Raw genomic sequence first — 26000 nt, 5'->3', positions numbered from 1 at the left:
ATGAGTCTCAGTTCATTGCCTACTTGGATTAAAATGAACTCGTTAAGACAATTATTGGCTGCATAGCGGTTGTTTGATTAATTATTCTAAATGTAGGCACAAGTGGTTCAATTATATTGTGTATTCATTAACATTAATCATCTATTTACATTTCTGACTTTGCCTGTGTTGATGTCTAATAAGAATTTGTTTTTCTTTCTGGAACGATTTTACGCTGTTTTCTAACAACAAAACTATAATAGTTGCTAAACATTCTATATATTAATTATCTATTATTTAAAATGCATACACTGTAACTCATAAATAATTCATAACGGCAATGTGCACAGTGCAATAGCTGTACAATAGCTGTACTTTATTTTACCACTTTGACAGTTACATCATATTTATATATTGAACTTTGTTTAATTAAATTTGAAGCCATGTAGTATTATAGTTAAGGATCTATAATTGCAATTTTGAATTCCCATCATTTCATCAAATTCTGTCATGGATGTGCAATAAAGGAACGTAATAATATACGGATATGAGCTATTATTTAGTGCTTATGAACACTGATTTAATAGCTGTCTGTATTGTAGATATCTAACTCTCCTGAATGAAACCCTTAGTTTTAACTCAGCAACAGGTGTTCTGACCATCTTATTCTGTATATGTGTCAGCAAAGTTTATTAGCAACCTGAACCACCAATGATGCTAATGCCAAAGTCACTGAAACTGGTCACTTATCCAAATCCCCCACAATTCTCTCAGTACCATATCTTTGAGTCTGCTCCGTTAAACTCTGTGCATAAAATAGTAATAGGCTAGCTTACCTATGTGCTTCTTGTTCCTGCCAATCAGGTAACATGTTTTGTCCTATAAGCTTTTACTAGAAGACACTACAAATAAGTGACGATCACATTGCCTTGTTGGGCTGTAATAGTCTGTAGCAAGTTATTTGGGTGCCAGTAGCTATAATTTGTTAATAATTGGTTATTGTGGCTATAATGGTGCCCGGGGCATATTTTGGGCACTGATGGTGCCTAATAAATAGTGAGTTTAGGAGGATGGTGCTCAATAAATAGCGGTTTAGCGTTGGAAGGTGGTGCTCATACCGGCGGAGATTGTGGTGGGAGTGGGGTGTAGGTTAGTGTTATTCATCAGTAGAGGGAGTGATAGTGTGAGAAGAGAGGTTAGGTGTTAGTAAAATATTGGTAAAAATAATTACCAATATTTTATCGGAATTAGTCACAGTCAATAGTAGAAAAACATTAATTGTTCAAGTATTCTACTAGCTGCTTTACCCTACAGTATGATTACTACTTTTTAAATGTATGCTTTATAGTGTGCATGTAACAAAGCAAATCAGTAAGACAGTGGTTCCTACTTTCTTACATCGTGATGCAGCACTAGAAAACTTCAAATATTTACAGTACCTAGTTTCATGCTTTACTAGTAGAAACTATACCGTTATGTCAATATTAAAGCGAAACTTTGCTGAATATGTCTTAAAGTGGACCTGAACTCTTGTACAGGAGAGAAGAAAAACATAGGGAAATGCACCCTGTATGTATTTAGAGAGTTTAGCCTGTATTTTCCCCCTCATTTGTGTCTAATCACAAGTTGTAATTTGATCTCTCCTCTGTGTCACATGACTGCCATGGCAGAGATTGCAGATAAGCTCATTTGAAAGCATAGGATGTTAACAATATGTCTGCTTCCATGAATCAGGAATTAGAAACACTGCAGATTTATTTTAGGGTTTGTATCAGCTGTAATAAAGAAATGTTTTTTTGTTTAAAGGTTATTACAGTGCTGCGTATCTTTTAGAGCAGAGAGGACGTTTTGCGTTCAGGTCCGCTTTAATGAATACAATTTCTTATTTTAACAATATTACTTTAAGTTATTTAGTTAATGTTTATCTTTTGTAAAAACCTTTCCTCTCCCTGACTTACACTATTAAACTTATCACAGGTGGCAACATATTTACTGCTTGCAGGTGCATCACTGCAGAATGTTAGCTTACTGTGTGTTCCAAAGTCAGTACTGGTCTTTCAGAATGCTCTGGGAGGAGATTTTTGCATATCTAAACCGTATCCATGGGGTCTCTTGTAAATAATAATAGGCATGCTGCATTAGCAGTTATCACAGAACACAGAATTGATACCACTGGCTTGTAGTTTCCAATCTACTCAAATGAAAATTGTTCTAAATAACATAAATCTCTTGTTGCCTCCAACAACTAGTCAGATGTTTTGTTTAATTTGTAAAAAAAAAAAAATAAGAATGAATGCAGGTGCCAGTTGGTTGTTATGGGCGTTTCTGAACAGCTTTTGTGACAGAAAAGTGTAATATGTTGCTGCTTTATAAATAATGAAAATAATTTTTGTTGCTGAAGTTGCTACATTAGATCAGTACTGTCAATGGCGTAGCAATAGGGGTTGCAGAGCAGGGATGGTTGTAGTCAGTCAACTTCGCTACGCAGGAATTATGCATAGTTTTATGCAATTACGCTTCGCCAAACTACGGCTTCGAAATCAAATATTTGCTTCAAATGCATTTCGTAGACTGCGCATTAAAATATGTAATTACGCATAGTGCGAAGCGTAATGTATGCGGATGCTTATGCCCGTATTTTATGCATTAATTCCTCTGTAAATGCTTATACCGGGAACTCTTCTATGCGGACATTCCCCTTTCCAATGTGTAATTTTGTAAACATACAATCACACGCGGAAAAATAGATCGGAATAACGCATTTGTAGTTCACGACACAATACACATGTTAACTATGCATAGTGGGCGTAAGCTACGCGTAGCGATACTTCGCGACGCTTAAATTCGTAAGCATAGTTTTGAAACTTCACATGCGAACTACAATGCGTAGATGCGAACTACGATGCGTAAATGCGAACTACGATGCGTAAATTTGCACTGGTGTAGTTTCTGCTCATCCCTGTTGCAGAGGTCTCAACCGCGTTGGGGCCCTTGGGCCAGAGGGGCCCCGTACGGCCCTCCCTCAACTGCCATATTAGCTCTTTATTGGCTTGTGCTTGTAATGATCACTTCTATAAATGCTTTGAATGATAATAATCATTAACAAGCTGTACCCCATCCACTTTTTGCACTTCTGACACTGTGTTGTTATTAGCAGGTTTTGGTGCACCGTATCACTTGTTAGTTATAGAGTGCTTGGGGGCCACCATGTAAAACTCGAACCGAGGCCCATAGCTCCTTAGCTATGCCACTGAGTACTGTACTATATATATATATGGCCTGTTTGTGGAGAATTATGCTGTTTGCCAAATCTACCAATCAGAATTCAGGAATTGCAAAGTCCTTGTACATAAACATTGTTTCTATCACTAATTCAGGGAAATCATACAATTGTAATTCCACAAGAAATTCTGGGTTTTTGTAAGAAAAAATGATGAGCAGTAGGTGAATGAATTTGTTCATCTCTATTCTCTACTGTATTGAAGTAATCTAGCTGTGGCCATAATTAAATTGCAGTGAAGGAATTATTTCATCTGGGGAATTATATATTTTTCTGTCAGAAGGTTACGTCTTTGTGCATTACAGTGCAGAATACATTGATCTGGCAGTAAGATGTTTGCTGAGTAAAAGTTAAGTGAGTTCAGTACCAGGCTGATGTATAGGAGATGACAAAGGTTATTGTTTCAATAAGAGTCTGCTTTAATGTAAGCTTTGTACAATTTGCTTTATAGTTGTAATGCATATGACAAGAATTATAAATCTTCTTTCAGCAGACATATAGTGGAAGGCCAAGCAAAAAGCTAAATACTGAGTTAAAATACATACATGTGAGATTTCTATCCTTCCACATGATTTTAAAACCTGTCCAGCAGCTATTTTATAATCAACACTTCTGTATCAGTCTGCAAAAACAAGTGAGAAATGATTCCCTGTCCTGTGAGTAGGTAGGTGACAATAGAATTTGCATTGCTGACATGAACAAGAGTTATGTTTTATTTGATAGACACCTTTTAATGAAGGAAATTCTAGGTTGTTGATTGGTTTTGTGAGCTAGCTTGATCAGGTCAATTGGGCACCTGTGTTAATTTTCAGTAATCAGGCACCCAAGCTGTAATTTGGGTGTCGGGTATGTGGGTGGTATCAGCTACTACATAGTAATTAACCTCTTCAGCCTTCAGTCGTTTTTCACCTTATGCATCCGAGCAATTTTCACCTCCCATTCATTCTCCAATAACTTTATCACTATTTATCACAATTAATTGATCTATATCTTGTTTTTTTCCACCATCAATTAGGCTTTCTTTGGGTGGTACATTTTGCTAAGAATTCTTTTTTTCTAAATGCATTTTAACAGGAATATTAAGAAAAAAATTGAAAAAATTCATTATTTCTCAGTTTTCGGCCATTATAGCTTTAAAATAATACATGCCACCATAATTAAAACCCACACATTTTATTTGTCCATTTGTCCCAGTTATTACACCATTTAAATGATGTCCCTATCACAATGTATGGTGCCAATATTTTATTTGGAAAGAAAGGTGCATTTTTTCAGTTTTGCGTCTATAACTATTTACAAGCTTATAATTTAAAAAATATTAGTAATGTATGCTCTTGTCAAGCATATTTAAAAAGTTCAGACCCTTAGGTAACTATTTATGTTTTTGTTTAAATTGTATTTATTTATTTTTTATTTTTTAGTTAAACAGTTTATTTGGGTATTTTTTGGGTGTGGGAGGTAAACAGTTAATTTTAAATGTAATTTATTGTGTTATCTGTGAAAAAGAAAATGTATGTGCATGTAGTTTTACTATTTGGCCACAAGATGGCCACAGTGATTTTTTTGTTTTTCCTTGCTTACAGGAACTACAAGTAGGACGTGATTTTTTTTTTTTCAGAAAGACCACAGCCACTGAAAAGAAGCCGTCGGTTTTTCTACCGGGGACTTAAATCAATTAATGGGAACAATGTTCCCATTCATTGATCTTGGGGGTACCGGGGGGCGGACGGGAGCGCGCCAGTGCATGCACGATCATGGAAGTTTCAACAAAAAGTCTGATAAACACACTCCTAAACCTTGTGGAAAACCTTCCCAGATGAGTTAAAGCTGTTATAGTTGGTATGCCACATCGATAGTAAAGACCATAGTCTTGACAATAAAATAAGTCAGTTTTGCAGATTGTAGATTCTGATCTGCTAGACCACAGAGATCCACTGGGTTGGGCTAAACTTTGAACATAGAGTAAATTACAGCTTCCACAGTGCCTATTGTATGTTAAAATGTGTTCACTAGGAGTTATTTGAAATTGCATGATATAACAAAAACTCTAGAGGTACTGTGACTGTGTTGGCGGATATAGTGCCTTTGCATCCTTATAACGTATTATGTTTTGGATAATGATGGAAATACTTGCCTTTTTTCTCTTTATTTGATTAATATTAGACTACGATAAGTAAAAAGTTACAACAGAAGAATATAAATATTACGATCCTTTATAAAACAAAGCACTCATTCACTGTGTAGGCTGAGAGGAATGCCAAGCTGCCTGAGAAAGAATTTTTTCTTGGCAGCATTTGGCACACTGAAACGAAAAGGGGAAAAATAAAACTGCCTCTTCTTTATCAGCCGAAGTTGTGAAACAGCTTGTTAACCCTCAAGTACCAGTTACCGTCTGAGAAGCCGAGATGTCCAATAGCTTGTGCATTTACTCTCTGTGACAACAGTTAAAAGTTGACACATTTTCCGCCACAGCGGACCTTCTTCCTACACACACTGATGATGTGACCACTGTTATACCATTAAACAGAGCAGCTATTTATTTCTATTGTCAGATCTTGCTTTGGAGCATGATTTTAGGAACATTATGTAATTTAGTATTGAACTTCGACTGTGTACAGAATGTAGTAAGCAGCTTCAGACTCAACTGATGTTACCGTCTCCAAACCATGTTTCACAGGAAGAAATATAATGTTAAGGTCAGAAATGTCTTTGTTACCAGTTTTAAGAACAATTTAGAAAAAAAACTGCTTTTGCTAAAATCTGCTTTGACAATGCACAGAAATATTCCCGTACAGTTGCATGCAAATCTTTTAAGCGGGATTCCAGAATACTAATCACATTTATTGCTGATGTTTTCCTATGCTCTTCTTAACGCATTAATGCAGAAAAAAGTAAATGTAAACATATACGTTAGAGGGAGGGGGTAAAATCAGAGTGCTCTAAACAGGAAGCCTGTTTATGTTTTTTTTTTTTTGTACATTAAAAAAATATAGTTTTGTATCCATGCATGTTTAAATTCTGTTGGTTTCCCTTTTGAGTATATTACTTGTTGATTCCAAGTATTAATCTTTTACTGCTTTGATAAAAATAAAAGTTTTACATGTTAGATATTTATTGCATATTACTAGTGCCAGACAGTGTTCCCTCTCTAAACCTCAGCATATAAAAGAATGTACAGCCAGAAGTTAGAATTTCATTATTGAGTTTTCACAGCAACCAATGACTTGCTTACTTTCATTATACAAAGCAGTGTAGAAGAATACAAAATCTGATTTGCTGTCAGGTGCAACACTGCAGATTCTTTTTGGGGAACTTTAGGCAGCATGGTGGAGTAAAGGTTAGCACTATGCCTAGCAGTGTTGGCTCTTCGGTTCGTATTCTGGCCAGGGTACTATCTGCATGGAGTTTTTGGCTACTTTCACACCAAGACGTTGCGTTTTAGGGGACGTTAAGGTCACATAACGTGCCCCTAACGCAACGCCTGGTGGTGTTGAAGTTGGACATCAGATTGAGCCGCGTTATGCGGCTCTCAAAGCAGCCGCTCCAGGATAGTGATGGGAAGTCCGGATCTTTTTAAGGATTCGGATCAATCAAATCAGATCATTGAAAAGATCCGGATCTTTGAACTTAATCATTTGAATCTAACGCAGCTCTACAGGGGTATAACGTACAGCATGCTGCACTTTCATTTAACATGCAGCGCTATACCCTAACGCAACATGTGCACTGTGAACAGCACATTGATTTTACAGTGCTGTGAGTTAGTCTGCGTTACTGGCTGCTGTAACGTGGGACTTTAACGTCCCACTGTGAAACCAGCCTTAATGTTCTCCCCATGTCTGTGTGGGTTTCCTTCAGGCACTCTGGTTTCCTCCCACATTCCAAAAACATACAGATAAGTTAATTGGCTGTCCCCTAAAAATTGGCCCTAGACTGCGAAACATACACTACACGATACATACATAGACATATGACCATGGTAGGGATTCGATTGTGAGCCCCTTTGAGGGCCAGTTAAAAGACAACACAACATACCCTGTACAGCGCTGTGGAAGATGTTGGCACTATATAAATACTAAATAATAATAATAATAATACAATTATTTTTTTACTGTGCCCTAATTGTAAACAAATCATACATTACTGTAATTGCCATACATTACTATGACTGTATTATTGGATATTATGGTTTTAAGTGTACTCTATCAGTAATGCATCGTTTATACGATTTAGCCATAACTAAAATTATATTGTGAAATTAATTAAAAGAAAGTGTGAATAGCGGAAAGTAAATTAATCCCCCTGTATTGTTCCCTTACAGCTTGAGTGCTTTTAAAATAACTTTTGAATGAAACCAAAAGTCAATTTCATTAAGTGAATGTGCATTGTCATTTAATGAATCATGTACATTAATATTAATGTGCTATGTCCAGATAAATAAAAACAAACAGCAAGTAGAAAAATATAATAAAGTTCTTTAAAAACAATTGAGTACGTTGAAAGCTAAATTAAACTAAGAGTAAGCAGTAAAAAAGTAAACAATAGCTTTATTGTTTTATATGTAATGACTGTACAGCATTGATGATCATCCAGCTTAGATTGTGTTCAGGAGTAAAAGCTATCTCCTTCCCACGCCCATTTTTTCTTTTTAGAAATTAACTTTTAATGATAATTTTTTAGCCTCTCATTTTTTTTCCTTTTCACCATTTTCCCAGTGTTTGTTTACCGCAGATTTTGCTCATTACCTTTGAATGAGGCAAGGATGATAATTCAACTTTTATCAGCTTGGTTGGATTTAAATCATGCTATACTATTCCACTTTGTTTAGCACTCCATGATAAAGGGTTGTGAACAGTGAAATAGCTTACAAAGTGGTACACGGTGCTATTACAAAAGAGAGAGGTTGTCACCCCTTTTAAAGTATCTAGCTTCTGGTGGTGACTACTGCATATGCTGTGAACTATAACAGAAAAAGCAGGATGGGAAATTACATAGAACTGGCACACCTCAACCATAATACTGTACCTGGTTAAGAAAACCTAACCCTGGAAATTGATCACCCAGTGTTTCAGGCTTGTGCCTCTACACATGTCCTCCTGGCTCATCTCACAATGCAAGATCTTTCTCAGCCTGCCTTCAGTATACCATGTCATTATAGTGTGCCAGAGATATTGCCCTGCTGACCAAACTCGATCTTTCTCAGCCTGCCTTCAGTATACCATGTCATTATAGTGTGCCAGAGATATTGCCCTGCTGACCAAACTCGATCTTTCTCAGCCTGCCTTCACTATACCATGTCATTATAGTGTGCCAGAGATATTGCCCTGCTGACCAAACTCGATCTTTCTCAGCCTGCCTTCACTATACCATGTCATTATAGTGTGCCAGAGATATTGCCCTGCTGACCAAACTCGATCTTTCTCAGCCTGCCTTCAGTATACCATGTCATTATAGTGTGCCAGAGATATTGCCCTGCTGACCAAACTCGATCTTTCTCAGCCTGCCTTCACTATACCATGTCAATATAGTGTGCCAGAGATATTGCCCTGCTGACCAAACTCGATCTTTCTCAGCCTGCCTTCACTATACCATGTCATTATAGTGTGCCAGAGATATTGCCCTGCTGACCAAACTCGATCTTTCTCAGCCTGCCTTCAGTATACCATGTCATTATAGTGTGCCAGAGATATTGCCCTGCTGACCAAACTCCATATTTTTAGAATGCAAGTAAATTTATCATATGACTTACAGGGATGCTAAAATTTCCCTGAATCTGAACATGTACTGCATGAAAGGCACAAGACTACCTAACACATATGCCTGGTCCCGTCCCATAGAAGATCAAAAATAAATGGTTAAACTTTCACACTCCAATTACACACATAAAGAACGTATTTTGCAGCTTTTCAATATGATGCTGAGCCTAGTAAACTTTGTTTCAATTAGTTGCCGTTACAAACAATGTATGCTAAGAGAAGAATTGAAAAGAACTGAGTTTTGCTTACCTATAAGTATCACATCAGTGTTATCTTACCCCCCATTGCTACCTCTTTACTATATCCTAACATATCCTTGCATTTCCTGCCAGTGGCACATTGATTGGACCTGCAGTATTGCTGTTGAAGCAAAGGCCAGTGCTGAATGCCAGAAAAATGGCAAAAGAAATAAGATGCACTTCTAGAAAGCTTTCATTACCTCTGAAACACTGCTAATATTCTTTAAAGAGGAACTGTAACGGCAAAACGTCCCCTGGGGGGTACTCACCTCGGGTGGGGGAAGCCTCAGGATCCTAATGAGGCTTCCCACGCCGTCCTCTGTCCTACGGGGGTCTCGCTGCAGCCCTCCGTACAGCCGTGACGTAATATTTACCTTCCTGGCTCCCGCGCAGGCGCTCTGACGGCTGTCGGCTCCGAAGTAGGCGGAAATACCCGATCGCCATCGGGTCCGCTGTACTGCGCAGGAGCAAGTCTCCGGCGCCTGCGCAGTAGAGCGGACCCGACAGAGATCGGGTATTTCTGTCTATTTACGAGCCGAAAGCAGCCACAGCGCCCCCGCTGGAGCCAGCAAAGGTAAATATTGAAATTACAGTCGGGCCTGTCGCCGGCTGTTCAGGGGGCTGCAGCGAGACCCCCGTGGGACGGAGGACGGCGTGGGAAGCCTCATTAGGATCCGGAGGCTTCCCCCACCCGAGGTGAGTACCCCCCAGGGGATCTTTTTGAAGTTACAGAGTCTCTTTAAAGTGCTTGGTAAGTTAGATCGTAAATGATTGTGCTAATAACCAACCAAGCAAATTGCCCATGATGTTCCCATAGACACTGCAGCACGAATGTTCCCTGTCAACAAAGCAACACGTTTTTGCTGGCAGGAAAATGAATGCCAAAAAGTTTATATGAAACTGAGAAATGTTAATAGAAACTACTGCTTAGGTAGTCCTACATATTAAAAAGATTTGTTAAAATTGTTCAACATTGTACCATCACCCCAACATGTTGTATGGGCGACTTTAAGAACGCCTGCTATTGACAGTAGGTAGTATGATAAGGTGGTAAGGCTGTACATGTTGTTGTTATTGTTATTATTATTATTATCCCTACTATAAATGTACACATTTTCAACAGTGCTTTACAGAATACAGCAAATATTTCCGGTAACTGAGAATGCTTAGACTAAGGGCAGGTTCCCATTTGTGCAGATGCAAAACTAGCATTATGCTAGTGCTTCCGCCAGGTGGATGGGCTCCATTCATGTTGTATCCACTTACAGCTATCTGCTCTCCACTCCGCTGTCCACTTCGATCATGATCGGCATTCACATATCCTTTCATTTCCGCTTCTTATGGCTGCTTTGCTCAGTCCCTCGTAAACAGCCCAGATAACGGTAGGGGTATGATGCTCCCTATAGGAGGAAATAGACAAATTCTTCCTAGCAACAGGGAGAATTTCCATTGGTTCACCAAAGGTCAGAAATTCCTGTTTTCAATTCCGACAGAATTTCGAATTCCGAGGAATTCCATATACATCTGGATTTCCGTGAAAGTGTTTTTTTTTTTGTTTTTTTTTTCTTCCATTTATGTTAACACTACACTTTTGCATTCTCTGATTAGTCCAACAATTCCAACTCTTGTGATTGGCCTAAAATGTACGGTATATGTCTCGGTAATGCAGAATTCCAATTTTTGCACTCCGATTTCCAATTACCGCTGCAGAAAGCCAATTAACCATTGAAAATGTAGAAAAACCAAATTCTGTGGAAATCAGAAGTTTATCCCTACTCCTGTTGCTGAGGATTCCCGTTGGTCTTTTGCAACCCTATCAGAATCCCCGTGCTTCTGTTGGCCACCAATCTGTGTACCAGGACTGTGTGGAGGAGTCAGCAGCATCGGAACTGGGCAGACACGTCAATATTTGCGTAATAGGTGCAATCAAAGTGGAAGCGGTGACAAGCATAGTGAGAACGGACACTGTCCATTCTGATAGGCTTTCATTGCATTCATTTTCCCGGCCGTTGTGGACAATGCAGCAAGTTTGATCTCTGCATTCTGTTTACCACAACACAGCACACGACTCCATTTTTTTTAACAAGTGGAAACATTTTTAACATTAGGATCTGCTTCCTGCACTGTGGGAACCAGCCCTATTCCCTGCCAATGTCATGTGTCCTTAGTCTAAGACCACCTTTGAATGTAAATCAGTTCTCCCATACATTTGTTTTTAAGATGTAAGTGGAAGCCATAGTGTCTGGAGGAGAAAACCCGCTCAAAATTGAGGAGAACATACAAAATCTCATGCATGTAGTCTTACCACAAGTTTAGTTTAATAGGATTTACCACACTCTTTAATGTTGTAATGCACCTATTAAACTGTACATACATTCTATATCCGGCTGGTTTAAAGCGGATCCGAGATGAAAAACTAACTATAACAAGCAACTTGTTTATATATCTTATCTAAAGTTTAGATAGTTTACACAGCAAATCTAGCTGCAAACAGCTTTAATAGAATATGATTATTTCTTCCTGTGATACAGTGACAGCAGCCATGTTGTTTGTAAACATTACACAGAGGCAGGCTTATCTGCATCTTGAGCAAAAACAACCTAATCCCCCCTCCTCCTTCCTCCTCCCCTCTGCCTCTGAAATCTCTGGCTAGTAATACCTCCCCCTCCTCCTGCCCAGACTGAGCTCCCATGAGCCCTTGCTACTGTCTGAAAGTGCCCTGGCTCTCTGAAAACCTGTGGGTGTAGCTTGTTTAGTTTATAGGTAATTCGAGTATTAAAACAAAAACAAAAAAGTATTTAGCTTGAGAAATGCCCTATAACCTATATGTAAGGAACACAATTATGTAATGAGTAAAAGTTCATCTTGGATCCACTTTAAGAAATAAAGATTGCTCTAATAGCTCTATGATTTTCTTTACAGGAAAACATATATAATTGGCTCATTGTATGTATTTTCCTTGTGATAAAATCCCTTTCAGTCTTGTTCATGTCGTATTTTGTTATTAAATTACTTTTTCGATATTGAAGTTTTTTATTGCTATTTTATTTTTGATCTTTTTTTCTGTGTCATAGGAGCTACAAGCAGAGATTGACAGCCACACTGAAGTCTTTCATTCTTTAGATGAAAATGGTCAGAAAATGCTTAAATCACTAGAAGGATCTGAAGATGGAGCCCTCTTGCACAGGCGACTTGAAAACATGAATATCAGATGGAATGAGCTCAGGAAAAAATCCCTTAACATCAGGTAATGGGCAAAAATAATATAAAAGATTAAACTTGACATTGCTCTTGTTATGTCAGACTTTTTTCTTTCCTGGACACAGAGAGACAAGCGCGCAGCTTGTTCAAGCTGACTGTAAAATATGAGCACATTTCATTTTACAGTCCACTCACACAGCTTGTGTTTTTGTCATACTGCGATTTTAAAATATAAAAGTCTTTTTAAAAAATCCAAAGTACACTTCAAAAAAAATTGTCTGGACATTCTTACAATGACATAATAGCAACACATTCTTATTTCAGGATGAAATTCATTACATTTCTCTGACAACTTTTATTGCTTTTTTTTTTTTTTTTCATGGTGATACAGAATGAAAAATTTGAATGACGTCACATCTGAATGTGTTTTTCTGAATATACAAGTCTAAATTGTTCTTTATTTATTTTTTTTACTTTCTTGGGATTTGGATTTTTTTAATTATTATTTCTTGAATGTTTGTTATGTTTATCCATGAATAAAGCAGTGGGTATATACACAAATGGACATACATTTTACATTTTAAATTGCGCCTTTTAGGGCATGTAAAGTTGAACAAGCCTTAGGGAAACTGCATACCACATCTAATATAGCATGCACATTGACGGTACAATCATCGGTGGAGAAGGACGCTTGGTCACGCTGTGTTCCACTTACACTTAGGTAAGTGGAATGCAGCGTGAACAAGCGTTGTAAAAAGTGACCTGGCTGTGGCTCTCCATGTTTGTGCCCGCCTCCTAACTCCCCCACCACCGATGACTGTACCTTCAATGTGCATGTGAGTCGTTATATTGGATGTGTATCTGCTGAAGTTTCCACCTCGGTTGTTTTGGAAACTGTTTCCCACAATAAAAAGATTTGCTGGACGGATGGTCCACATACTGTTTGCTTTCCTTTTGGATTGGTATCTCTTCTTTCTTCCTTGCAATATACAGAACACATTTCCAGGGACAGTGTGAAGTGGAAACAGCAGTTTTATCGGTGACAGTGTATTACCTGTGCTTATTTTTACCTTGCCTCACTTTTCAATGATTTATTAAGGGAGTGCTTTACATTATTGTATCCTTGTTCCAGTGCAAACCACATCTTACAAAATAGCATTAGCAAAGCATATTTTTCTCTTTGCAGGAACAACGTTTACGCATGTACTGTACACTTGTAGAAAGAGCAATATATGCATTGGGTGCATACCGCGCTTACGTGACTTTGCATAGGGATCATTCAATTTTACATGTGCCATTAATGTAATTTAAAGGGGCACTTTAACAAAATTGTTTTTCTGGCATAACCCTCTTAGCATGTACCTAAATTAGGAGCATCAAAAAACAAGCAGCTTTTGCTTTTTTAAATGCTTGAAAAGGTTATACAGAGCTCATGCAGAGATCTTGCCCATCCCCCCTTCCTCTGCTGACTGGGGCTGCTCCATAGCAGCTCTCTCTCTCTGCTGAAGCTGACGCTGGAATGTTGACGATGTTAGACAAACAAATAAGCAAGGGAAATTACTTTACAGTCCCATTTACACTCACTTGGCTACTTCTGTTTGCAGTGCTATGGACTTCCCCAGCACACAGCCTGCATGTCCCGTACACCAGAGAGAGAGAGAGAGGAGAAATCGGCTGTTAAACTCAGCCTGACTTAGCAGAGGGGGATGACACGTCGCTTAGCTCCAAGATGTGTCGGGAAGGATGTCTGCATCTGCTCTGTATAACCTGTCAAAAACACATATAAAAAAAATAAATAAACCGCTTGGCATCTGAAGCTCCTAATGTTAGGTACATGATAACAGGGTTATGGCAGAAACCTAATTTTCCCCATAGCGCCCCTTTAATGTGGTGCAGACAACCCCCCCAAGCGAGGCCAGCGCCGGGGAGGGCCATCCGCACCCACCTACCAAAATTAAAATTAAAAACAGGCACTTACCTTAACATCCATTGCGTTCTGCTACAGCGCATTAACTTGGGGGCACTGCATGGGAAAGCAGTGATGCATGGGTCACCCCGAGCTATGGGGCTGGCTCACACACATCACTCCAGAAGGGGGGGGAGGACAGGCACAGACAGCTCACTCCAGGGCAAATATATTTAGGAACTATAAAAGATATGTTTACAATAAGTGGCATAGCTACAGAGCCAGGGGCCTGAGTACAAATTTTGCACAGGGCTCCTGACCCCCTTTCCACATCCCAGCACTTTCATGCATAATAAACTGATGATACAGACCACCATACCCAGCTTTTCAAATACAATCTCTGCGTGAGAGAGGTATAAGCAGAGGAAAATAAATGAATTGTTAATTATTAACACCATCATATATATATAATTATTACTACAGCACCAATTCTCTAAGTTATTATTATTATTATTATTATTTAGTATTTATATAGCGCCGGCGTATTCCACACCACTGTACAAATTATATTGTCTTGTCACTTAACTGTCCATCAGAGGGGCTCACAATCGAATCCCTACCATAATGGTATGTATATGTATGTATCATGTAGTGAACGTATTGTAGTCTAGCGCCAATTTAAGCGGAAACCAATTCATTTATCTGTATGTTTTCGGAATGTGGGAGGAGACCGGAGTGGCCAGAGGAAACACACACAAACATGGGGGAGAACATACAAACTTCTTGCAGTTAGTACCCTGACTGGGATTCAAACCAGGGACCCATCACTGCAAGACGAAGGTGCTAACCACTATGCCACCGTGCTGCCCAAAAACGAACTAACTGGAGGATGCCCCAAGTAAGCCCCTCTGGTTCAGGGACTCTGTTGCTGTTGTAGTCAGTTTAATTCTTGGCAGAAAAGGATTAAGATGAAATGGGGTCCTAGGCAAGATGGCAGTTTTTGTCCACCTGGCTTTTTTTCAGTAAGATTTGGTGGGGCTAGAATTCAACAGGCCCTTAGATTCTCCCCAGTCCCTAGACAACTGCCTTGGTTTGCCTTGTGGATGATCCAGCTCTGATTCTTGGTGTATCTCATGTACAGTATATAATACATTCCGCTAGGTAGACTAAAGCATCAGTTCTGTGACTGATTGTCTTATAAAGTGTTAAAAATGTTAAATGGGATATACTAGTACAGCATCTGCTCATGCCATATAAAATGTTGAAATGCGTCCCTCTAAATTTCCTCTCAAGTCTCATTTTGTAAATATGCTATTTCCTATTAAATAATGTCTTTAGTTGTTACTGAGAAAATGTGGCACGTGTAAACTTTGTTCGCCTTGTCGGTCAGAAATATTTTATTTTTTCAACATATTAAATTCAGAGCTAGAAAGTAATTGTTTTAAAATGTGCATAAGTACATCACATTCCAGCCTTTTCCTGGCAGCGATTTTGTAAACTTCTTTTCATTTAGAAAATAAAAATCAATAAGTTGTATGTAATATGATCAAGGGTGTCAAAAGGTTTTCTCCTAGCTATTAGCTACTATAGAATGGAACGTTTACAGTGACACTGTGTCAAGCATACACTGATAGAATTAATGATCATAAACATCTTCTGGGATTACAGGATACCAGCACAAACTGAAATCTTCTCAGCCTCAGCCTAAAGCTACATACGGATGGTAGGTTTTGGTTTCCCGAGACAATTGTTCACAATGATCTCTAATGGTGGGCATACACGGTGCGTTTCTTTCTTATCAATCGAGCCGCTGATGGGCGCCGGCGGGGACGAGCGGTAATCGATTCGGGCGCGAGTCGATCCGGCGGCTAATCGAGCCACCGGATCGCACCTTGTATGCACACCATAAGGAGAAGTGCCCCATGACACATTATCAATCTATTGTACTGGATCACCAAACAAATATCTGCTATTGTTCAGCATTACCTGCTTATCTGCTATTCATTAACACTTGCCTTCCCCCCCACACACATAACAGTAGCTGAGCAGATTCTCTTTACAATGATCATTCCTAAAACGCTCACCCCAAATGATCACGATCATCCCGGGCCACAGTAATTAAATACTGCATATAGCATTAGGAGCAATGAAAAGGACAAGGTCTTCTGAACCCATTGTAAAAAATTCCAAAGTGTGCCTCCAGCCAATTATTGCTGAAGCTTACATTTAATAACACCTGTATGTTAATTTGTTAATTTGGGTGCTGCTGGATATATAATTTGAATATTAGTAACTTAATGCCACAGATATAGTACCACCAGCTTACATTACTTATACCTCACATACGACCCCGCACCCCCTACCCTCCCTCCACCACCACCCCCGCCTATGCTTAACACTACCCCACCGCCTATGCCTTACATTAACCTTTCTAACCAACACCTAACACTAACATCCCACCACTTATGCTGAACACTACCACCCCCACCCTGTTCACCACCACCTCTACCTATTCCTTACATTAACCTTCCTCATCTACTCACCTACACTTAGCACTAACCTCCCACATCTCCAAAGGACATATGCAAGCCTCATCTCTAGCATGAAGTCAACTTGTTCCTTTGCACAGATGATGCAAGCAAGCAGAAGTCTCAACATGGGTCCTGTGCACCAGGGACCCAATGTAAATCAATTTGCCTTTACACACTTTTAGTGCTAGAAATACCAATGGCTAACCTTCAAGATGCTTAATATTTAGTTTCTGACTGGTTTGGCTCTATGCCGTCATCAGGTTTCACTAACCTCCCCCATGCCTATGCTTAACATTAACACCCCCCAACAGCTATGCCTTACAATAACGTGTATATCTGAGTGCTGCAGTCAATAACACTTGGACTTAGCTGATAGTGGTATGAATATACCCAATACCCTTACTTGGCTATATGTGTGCCACAGCTGATCCAGAGTTTGAGTTTATAATAGCTAAGCCCCAGCATTGATTGTCACCACTGCCATTCTGCCCCCATTTAAGTACTTAGCATACCATAGCTATCATTTACATAATAGTCTATGATGGCACCTAATTTCGTGATCAGTATAAGCACCCAAATTAACTGTCTTGATTGCTGACAATTAAATGACAGCCCACCCAACAGTTTACTGACCCCCCCCCCCCCCCTCCACCCTTATTTTATGCCTGTGCTCAATCTCATGATTGCATGAAGTTATGGTATGGCACACAAGGACCAACCTGAAAACACCTATGCAGGGCAGTTTCCGATGTGGAAGGGGTGTTTTCACTAACTTTGCAGTAAACCAGCAGTTGCTGTAGTCACTGTTTATGGTCTCCGAGTCTTGGAGAACCAACTCACCTTAGCCACATTCAATTATTTAAAATTCCACGCATATTAGGTATATATAGTGGTTTTATGTCAAGAGCTCCAAAGTTGCTCATAGTGTATTGGTTTGGTATATATAATTTCATAAGGACTACAAAGCCACCATAGCCTAGTTTATGTAATAATACTGCCTGCAGCTACTTTCCATCAAGTTTCACACAGAAAAGCTGATTATACACTAGTTGCATAATGTATAGTAATGATTGCTGCATTGCATTATATCCAATAGTCTAAAAAAATACAGTCCTCACGATGACTTCCTAATGGAATTGTTTAAAGTATCCCTTATATGTGATATACACTATTCATGTTGCTAGTTTAGTGTTGCAGGCTGCTAGGGCTCAGTTGCCAGGCAACGAAAATCCAAAGAAATTATCTAGTTTGACACTCTTTCTTTAAGAGAAAAAAACTTGAATATGTTTTTAATTAATGAAAACCAGAGTCATTTAAATGTGTAAACATTAATCTAGCATGTTCAATTGAGCAGGAATCATAAGGGAAATATGTGTGTTTGACAGGAAAGGATTTAATTATCTACATTTTAGCAATCACAAACTGCATGAAGTATCAAGATAAAATATATTGAAGCAGAAGTTACCTCGGCATTGTAAATGATTGGCACTATGTCAGGAGTACAAGCACGTTACTTGACTCTGCATGCATCCTCACTCAGGTTGTCCAGCACAATAAAGGCTCATACACACATCAGACTATAGTCTTTGGAAAATGAAAGATCACTGTGAAGAAACGCAGAAAAGCCGCCGCAAGTGTTCAGGGTGAGGCGGCTGTTTCCGTGTCCAACATGGCGGCACAACGCGAAGAAACCGCCGCATGCCACATAGGCAGAGCGGTGGAGTCCGCGTTGGATGCGGCGGTTTGTACGCATAGTGATGCCTCTGACATGGTGGTTGAACGCGCGGAGTCCGCCGCTTGCTTGAAGAGCGGTGCGGCGGCCCCCGCGCCCGAATCAGCTGATACTTTGCAAAACATGTCTGGTGTGGCTGGGACTGCTAGTCCACACAGGTTCAGAAGGGCGCGCGCTGAGAGGCAGAGCTTATATGACAGCCAGAGAAGAGTCAGCTGACCTAGCTGGTCAGCTGACATTTTTACCATCCTCCATTGGTCCAGCACTTAGGGGTGGCGCTGGAGAGCGCTGTGGTATATATACTGGGTACTGGTCATTTCTCTGGTGTCTGCCGTTGCGATCACTACGTGGTAGCACTCAGACCTTGTCTGTATCTGTGTTCTAGCATAGTTTCTAAAGGTGTTAACGATCAAGGAACTCACACCTTAGCATCAGGAATATTGAACTGTATTATTTGTTATGACCTTCTGCCTGCCTGACTATCCCTCTGAACTCTGATTCTGTACCTTGCTATTTCTGATATCCTGTTGCCAAACTCTGCTCGTTCCTGGACTCTGTATCTGCCTCCTGATTCTGTACCTTGTTATTCTGATACTCCATTGCCAAACCCTGCCTGTTCATTGGATTTCGTATTAGTCTCCTGAATATGTACCTTATCTGTCTGTGTGTTAACGACCTGGCTTGCCCGACCTCGAGAACTGACCTTACTGTTAGAGGCAGTTCCCAGACCTGTTAGTGACACCCTATCACTGGTGTCACTCACACTCTGTCCTTCCTACTTTCAGTCTAGCTCCTTCCCCGGGAGAGTCTAGGCCTACGGAAGGAACTTACTTCTGTGCAGTACTCAAAGTATTGCTGTTGCACTTAACACTCACTTGTTATCTCAGGTGTCCAGAGGTTAGTAGATATATCTGATTATCAGTGATACTGCAGATCATCGATAATCGGGTATATTCTGTATTCTCGGTGATACTGCAGTTCACCGGTAATCAGACCCTCTCTGTGTTACACCGATCATTACAATCACAGACCAATCTTACCACCCTTCATATAGTATGAGAGCCATACTCTACACCGTCTTTTCTTTGGAGCTGAACTCCCCATCAGAAAAAAATCTTTGCTAGATGCTGCACACAAAGATGCTGTACAGACACAAAAGATCTGTAGCTGCAAAAGATCTGTTCCTGCCAAAAATCCATTTCTGCAAATTGCAATGATAGTCTATGAGATCTGCAGATCATCATACACACATAATTTAACTGACATTCATCTGCAGATCAAGCAATCATCTGCAGATCTGAAAATCCATCCTGGTGGATCTGATCTGCAGATGAATGTCATTTAAATCATGTGTGTATGATGATCTGCAGATCTCATAGACTATCATTGCAATGTGCAGGAATGGATGTTTGGCAGGAACAGATCTTTTGCAGATACTGATCTTTTGTGTCTGTACAACATCTGTGTGTGCAGCATCTTGCAAAGATTGTTTTCTGATGTGGAGTTCAGCTCCATAGAAAAGACTGTGTAGAGTATGGCTCTCATACTACATGAAGGGTGGTAAGATTGGTCTGTGATCTTTCATTTTCCAAAGACTATAGTCTGATGTGTGTATGCACCTTAAAGGGAAGGTTCAGGGAGGGTGGGTAAAAAATAAAAATCAATTTCCACTTACCTGGGGCTTCCTCCAGCCCGTGGCAGGCAGGAGGTGCCCTCGCCGCCGCTCCGCAGGCTCCCGGTGGTCTCCGGTGGCCGACCCGACCTGGCCAGGCCGGCTACCAGGTCGGGCTCTTCTGTGCTCCAAGGCCCGGAACTTCTGCGTCCCACGCCGGCGCGCTGACGTCATCGGACGTCCTCCGGGCTCTACTGCGCAGGCGCAGTAGTTCTGCGCCTGCGCAGTAGAGCCCGGAGGACGTCCGATGACGTCAGCGCGCCGGCGTGGGATGCAGAAGTTCCGGGCCTTGGAGCGCAGAAGAGCCCGACCTGGCAGCCGGCCTGGCCAGGTCGGGTCGGCCACCGGAGACCACCGGGAGCTTGCGGAGCGGCGGCGAGGGCACCTCCTGCCTGCCACGGGCTGGAGGAAGCCCCAGGTAAGTGGAAATTGATTTTCATTTTTTACCCACCCTCCCTGAACCTTCCCTTTAAGAATCCATGAGTACACACTAATTTATGTATAGTGCAATAGCTATTGCATCACCAGCAGAAATCTAGTTATAGATATATATATTAGTTTCACACGTATATGTGATAGACAAAACTGATGTCCCTTTGGTGGCATTGCGGTTTCTCCATATAAAACTTGCATCCTACTCAAAAGTCAATAGAGATGGCAGAACATGTTAGCCAGCGAACGGTTCCTGGTAAATGACGACCGGTCACCTTTACCATTGAAGTCAATGGCCACCGAATTTAGCGGTTAGTAGCAAAACTCCCATACATGCTAGAATCGCCAAATTTGCTGGGCATTTTTAAAAGAAACAATGGGAACAAGGGGGAATTGTTTGTGTTTCAAAAAGAACTTCCTTCCTGAGGAAGCGGGCTGCTTCTACTCCAAAACGGCTGTTAGGCCATCAGTTACCCCCCTTGCTTTTGCTTTCTGCTTGTGATCTTTGAAGGAATCTGCAAGCTTATGCTCTGGTGGTGCATAGCGTTTTTTTCTCAACTTTATTATAGTTTAAGCATTGTAATCCCATAGTGCTAGTTTTAATCAAGTTCTAAACAGCTGTTCCTCTACCTTCACAACACCACTTGTGGGGACTCACCAGGCTTTCAGACCTCCCAAAGACATTTAAATTTGTTAGTAGTAATCATCAATTATGCCAACACCAGAAACTCTCTTCAAATCCCAGATAGCATTATAGATTACCCAAGTGGGTTAAATTCCATATAAAACAGTGTAGATTACCGTTTACTTTGTATAAAACCATTGGCATCTAATGTCATGCAGCTTTAGACATTTGTAAACAGTTTCAATATTAGGGATGCTCGTCGGATTCCGCGGAATGGAGATTTCCACGATTCCGGTCGGAAATTGGCAATTCCTTTCCGTTTCCGAAAAGCGATAGCGGAAATTGGAAATAGCGGAATTTCTATGTGGAATTCTGTCGGAATTTAAACAGAAGCGTGTAAAAGCTGCATTAGCTAATCAGAAGGGATAGACTCATCACAGAAGCTTAAAGGGGAACTGAAGAGAGAGGTATATGGAGGCTGTCATGTGTATTTCCTTTTAATCAATACCAGTTGCCTGGCAGCCCTGCTGGTCTATTTCTCTGCAGTAGTATCTGATTAAAACCAGAAACAAGCATGCAGCTAGTCTTGTCAGATCAGACTTATAAGTCTGAACCACTGAAACACCTGATCTGCTGCATGCTTGTTCAGGGGCTATGGCTAATAGTATTAGAGGCAGAGGATCAGCAGGGCTGCCAGGCAACCGGTATTGTCTAAAAGGAAATAAACATGACAGCCTCCATATACCTCTCTCTTCAGTTCCCCTTTAAACATGATGAGTTCTGCATTAAAAATGGAATTTCTGCACCAATTACAGTCCTAACAAAAAACGACCAATCCTACATTAGCAACCAGCTCCTAGCTACCTATCATCAGCTATCCCACCCATTTTGTATATAAGAGAGGTGTGACAGTCACGAAGCTTGTGGGTTTCAATCTGGTGTTGGAGAGAGGAGAGACAGAACCATATTAGTTATTTCAACATAAAACAATAGTCATTTTAAAGACTGTATATAAACCAAAAGTCTTTTTTAAAGACTGTGAGAGAGAATTAGATTGAGTGTGAGCTATATTAGTAGTATCTAGCTAGGTGTATTTGTGAGAGAGTGACAGTAGATTGTTAGTTTGAGTGATAGATTGTAGTGTAGTGTACTAGTAGTTGCTGTGTGGAGAGGGTCAGACAGAGCCAGCCAGGCCGCAGGCTTAGTGTTTGACAGAATGAGAGAGGTGATTGATTAGTTGAGTGTAGTGGAAGTTTTTTTGTTTTGTTTTCTAAGTTCACTTTTTTTTTCTTTATTTTGTTTTTGATTTATTTTCTTTATTTATTTTACTTTGGTTCTGTCACTCATACCCCTTCCCCAATAAAGTTTTTGGCCCCAAATCAATGGAGCGAGAGCAGCAGCAATTTCCTGCCACTCCTAAAAGAAAATAAGAAAATGAAGTGATGGTGTTGTGAAACCACCTCTAGGTCCCATGGCCTACGACAACTCCTGCTGCTCCCAAACAAAAATTGTAATGACTGCTGTGGAACCACCTCTAGGTCCCATGGCCTACGACAACTCCTGCTGCTCCCAAAAAAAAATTGTGATGACCGCCTTGGAACCACCTGTAGGTCCCATGGCCTACAACAACTCCTGCTGCTCCCCCAAAAAAAAGTATAATGACTGCTGTGAAACCACCTCTAGGTCCCATGGCCTACGACAACTACTGCTGCTCCAAACAAAAATTGTGATGACCGCCGTGAAACCACCTCTAGGTCCCATGGCCTATGACGACTCCTGCTGCTCCCCAAAAAAAATTGTGATGACCGCCGTGGAACCACCTCTAGGTCCCATGAATTACGACCACTCCTGCTGCTCCAAAAAAAATTGTAAGCAGAATTGTGATTCAGTCACCACTAAAGCCAAAGTTATCAGCAGGACTGCCAGGGAACTGGTATTTGTTTAAAAGGAAACATCCATTACGTTCCCTTTAACATTGTGGAAATGGTTCCGCCGGAATGCGGAATTCTGCAGAATACCGCGGGGATCCGCCGAAATGTAGCGGTTACGGAATTTCGTTACTGCAAAATTTCAATATTACCCAACTAGTACTTAACTAGTATGGCACTATTTTCAGTGAGACACCATTAGAACAGCACTGCCAAACCTTGGGCAGCTAGATAGAATAGTAACATTATGGCCCTGTCTAACCTTTTTATATAGACAATGGATATCAGGTGGCCACCACTTCTCTTGTGAACCTGATAAAGTCTTCTTTATGGGTTGCTTACTTCGGTAGCTGCTTTAGATTTGTTGTAGATTGCTATTATAGTATATACTTTTTGTAGGTAAGAAGGTTGCTACTAACAATGGCTAAATAAAGAGTTAATTGCCAAGACACTAATGCTGGGGATACACGGTACGTTTCTGTACCGTGTATCGACCAGCTGATCCGGCCAGCTGATAATATTCAGCTGGCCCGATCAAGCCGCTCGACCCCCGCCCGCTCGATTCCTGCCTGCGGACAATGGCAGGGAATCGAGCGCTGATAAGGAAGCGCCGGCAGGGGCGAGTGGTAATCGATCCGCGTGCACGCACGGACGAGCGGGGACGTGGCTGGGGGCGATTTGGCGGCTAATCGAGCCGGTGGTCGACCCGTGTATCCCCAGCATAAGAGCCCGGTCCAATTCACTTGTAGGTGATAGTTCCCGATTATAAATAAAATACCTTTTAAACTACTAAGAATAATTTTGACAGTACTATTTAACCATCTTTTTGGTACTTTTTCAATTGCAGAGTGCAAAATTATTCTACACAGAAGATGAAAAATCATCTCCTAGGAGAAAACATCAGAGAAAAAGTAATTGCATTGGGCCCTAAGAAATGAAATGACTGAAAGGAGGTGCATCAGGGATAACAAGATAACAAGAGTCCAACTAATGGTTACCAGGGTGATGCCTGGAGATAGGATAGTTAGAGATAACAGAAGTCCAGTTGGTAGCTGCCAAGGATTAATGAACCTGAAAATGGATATCATTCTAACAGTAGGGTAATGTCATTGAAACTGGAAATGAGATTTGATGTGATACAGAAAACAGATGATGGCTAGGACTCAGGTTAGTTAGAAGACAATCAAGAGACCTATAAAAAAACTCAGGCAAGAAATGATAGACGAGGGAAGTTTTCATGGGAACATGATAGTGTATATAATGGTTTAAGTTAAAGCACTGACTAAGTACACAGTGTACTGTATAACTGAATAATCCAAGTTAAAGTAACTTTCAGCCAAATGATAATTCAATCATTTGGTCACCTGTTCTAGCTTCATATTGATTTGTTTGATTATTTAATATACTTTCTGTTTGTGTCACAATAATATTTTGCGACTTCCCTAATGTGGCTTTAACCTTTATGGACTTCTGCCTTCTGAATCCTTTTTAAAATGCTAGTTTTCAACCAGCAGCTGTTTCTCTTATTTTGTTATTTACTTTATTTTAAAACTAATTTAGCTATGTCAGCTAATTGCTGTGAGATACCCCTTATCACCACACCACTGCTTGTGTGTCTGCCTCTTTTCTTCAGCAATAAATTCTCATCAAAGAGCAGCTCGTACATTAATTATTATTCTGCTTCTAAAAGAGACTGCTATCGCTATGAAATGAGCTGTACATCTGCCATGATCTTTCTCCCCCTGACAATAATGTGATGTATAATGTCTTGTAGGTCTCATTTAGAAGCAAGCACAGAGCACTGGAAGCGATTACATATCTCTCTGCAGGAGCTTCTTGCATGGCTGCAACTGAAGAACGAAGAGCTAAAGCAGCAGGAGCCCATTGGTGGGGATGTTCCCAAAGTGCAAAGCCAGATTGACACACATCGGGTAGGAAGCTTTTATTAATATTTTCAACATTGAAAAACTGCATTTCTGTAATATTCCGTGTCATAGAATGTTTGTAATAAACCCAACCACTTAAAACAGTTTGACAGAAAATGTTTTGTGAAGTGCATATTTAAAGTGAACTTGTCATAAACCAAACTAGCATCTAGCAATAAAGTAGGAGAGGATGGATGGCACTGCTACTTGACCAATTGGTAATGTGTACACACAAGTTTGCTGTGTATTACAGCTACATGTTATAGTCTATAGATACTAGAACATCCCAGTGTAGGTGTGTTTATGGTGAGTGCCTGGTACAGAAAGCCTGATGGCTGTTTAACACCAGGTGCTTCATCGGAGGCTGTGGTCATAGCCTTCGATGAAGAGCCCAGCATGAGTTGATAATCATGCTTCCTGTACACAGCACCATTCAACCACCCTCCCCTTCCTTACTACTACTTACATGTCTTAGACTGTCTGGCCAGAGCACACTGTTTTCCTTTGAGTGTGAGTGGAAGAACAGCCCATATCACTCTCCTCTTTTTAGTTGTAGTGCACACTGCCCTTTTCTCTACCCTTATATTGCAAATTAGCATCTAACAGCTTCATGCATAGTCTAGTGCAGTGTTTTTCAACCTGGGGTCTACGGGCCACTAGGGGTACATTGGCTCCTGCCAAGGTGTTCCCCAGGGGCTGCAGACAAAATGGTGGACCATGCCCCTGGGTCTTTAGGTATAGTGTCTGCTGTCTGGTATGGCAGTGAGAGTTTTGGCGGCACTGCGGCAGAAGGG

The 26000-nt window shown here is 40.5% G+C and overlaps 1 protein-coding gene across 17 annotated transcripts in view; it reads left to right on the top strand.

Moving 5' to 3' along the window:
• The window catches only part of DMD (dystrophin), a 3066377-nt gene that overhangs the window by 2212783 nt on the left and 827594 nt on the right, over positions 1-26000 (top strand). For 15 of the 17 annotated variants that reach the window (XM_068268325.1, XM_068268327.1, XM_068268324.1 and 12 more), the window contains 2 exons: positions 12329-12501; positions 25056-25212. In XM_068268325.1, the coding sequence (XP_068124426.1) occupies positions 12329-12501; positions 25056-25212 (330 nt within the window). Of the gene's footprint in view, positions 1-5874; positions 5956-12328; positions 12502-25055; positions 25213-26000 lie in introns of those variants that run through there. The other 2 variants (XM_068268340.1, XM_068268334.1) reach the window with 1 other exon arrangement.

Source organism: Hyperolius riggenbachi, chromosome 2 (assembly GCF_040937935.1).
Source record: "Hyperolius riggenbachi isolate aHypRig1 chromosome 2, aHypRig1.pri, whole genome shotgun sequence".
NCBI classification, from domain to species: Eukaryota; Metazoa; Chordata; class Amphibia; order Anura; family Hyperoliidae; genus Hyperolius; species Hyperolius riggenbachi.
This window is presented reverse-complemented; position numbering and strand designations above follow the sequence as displayed.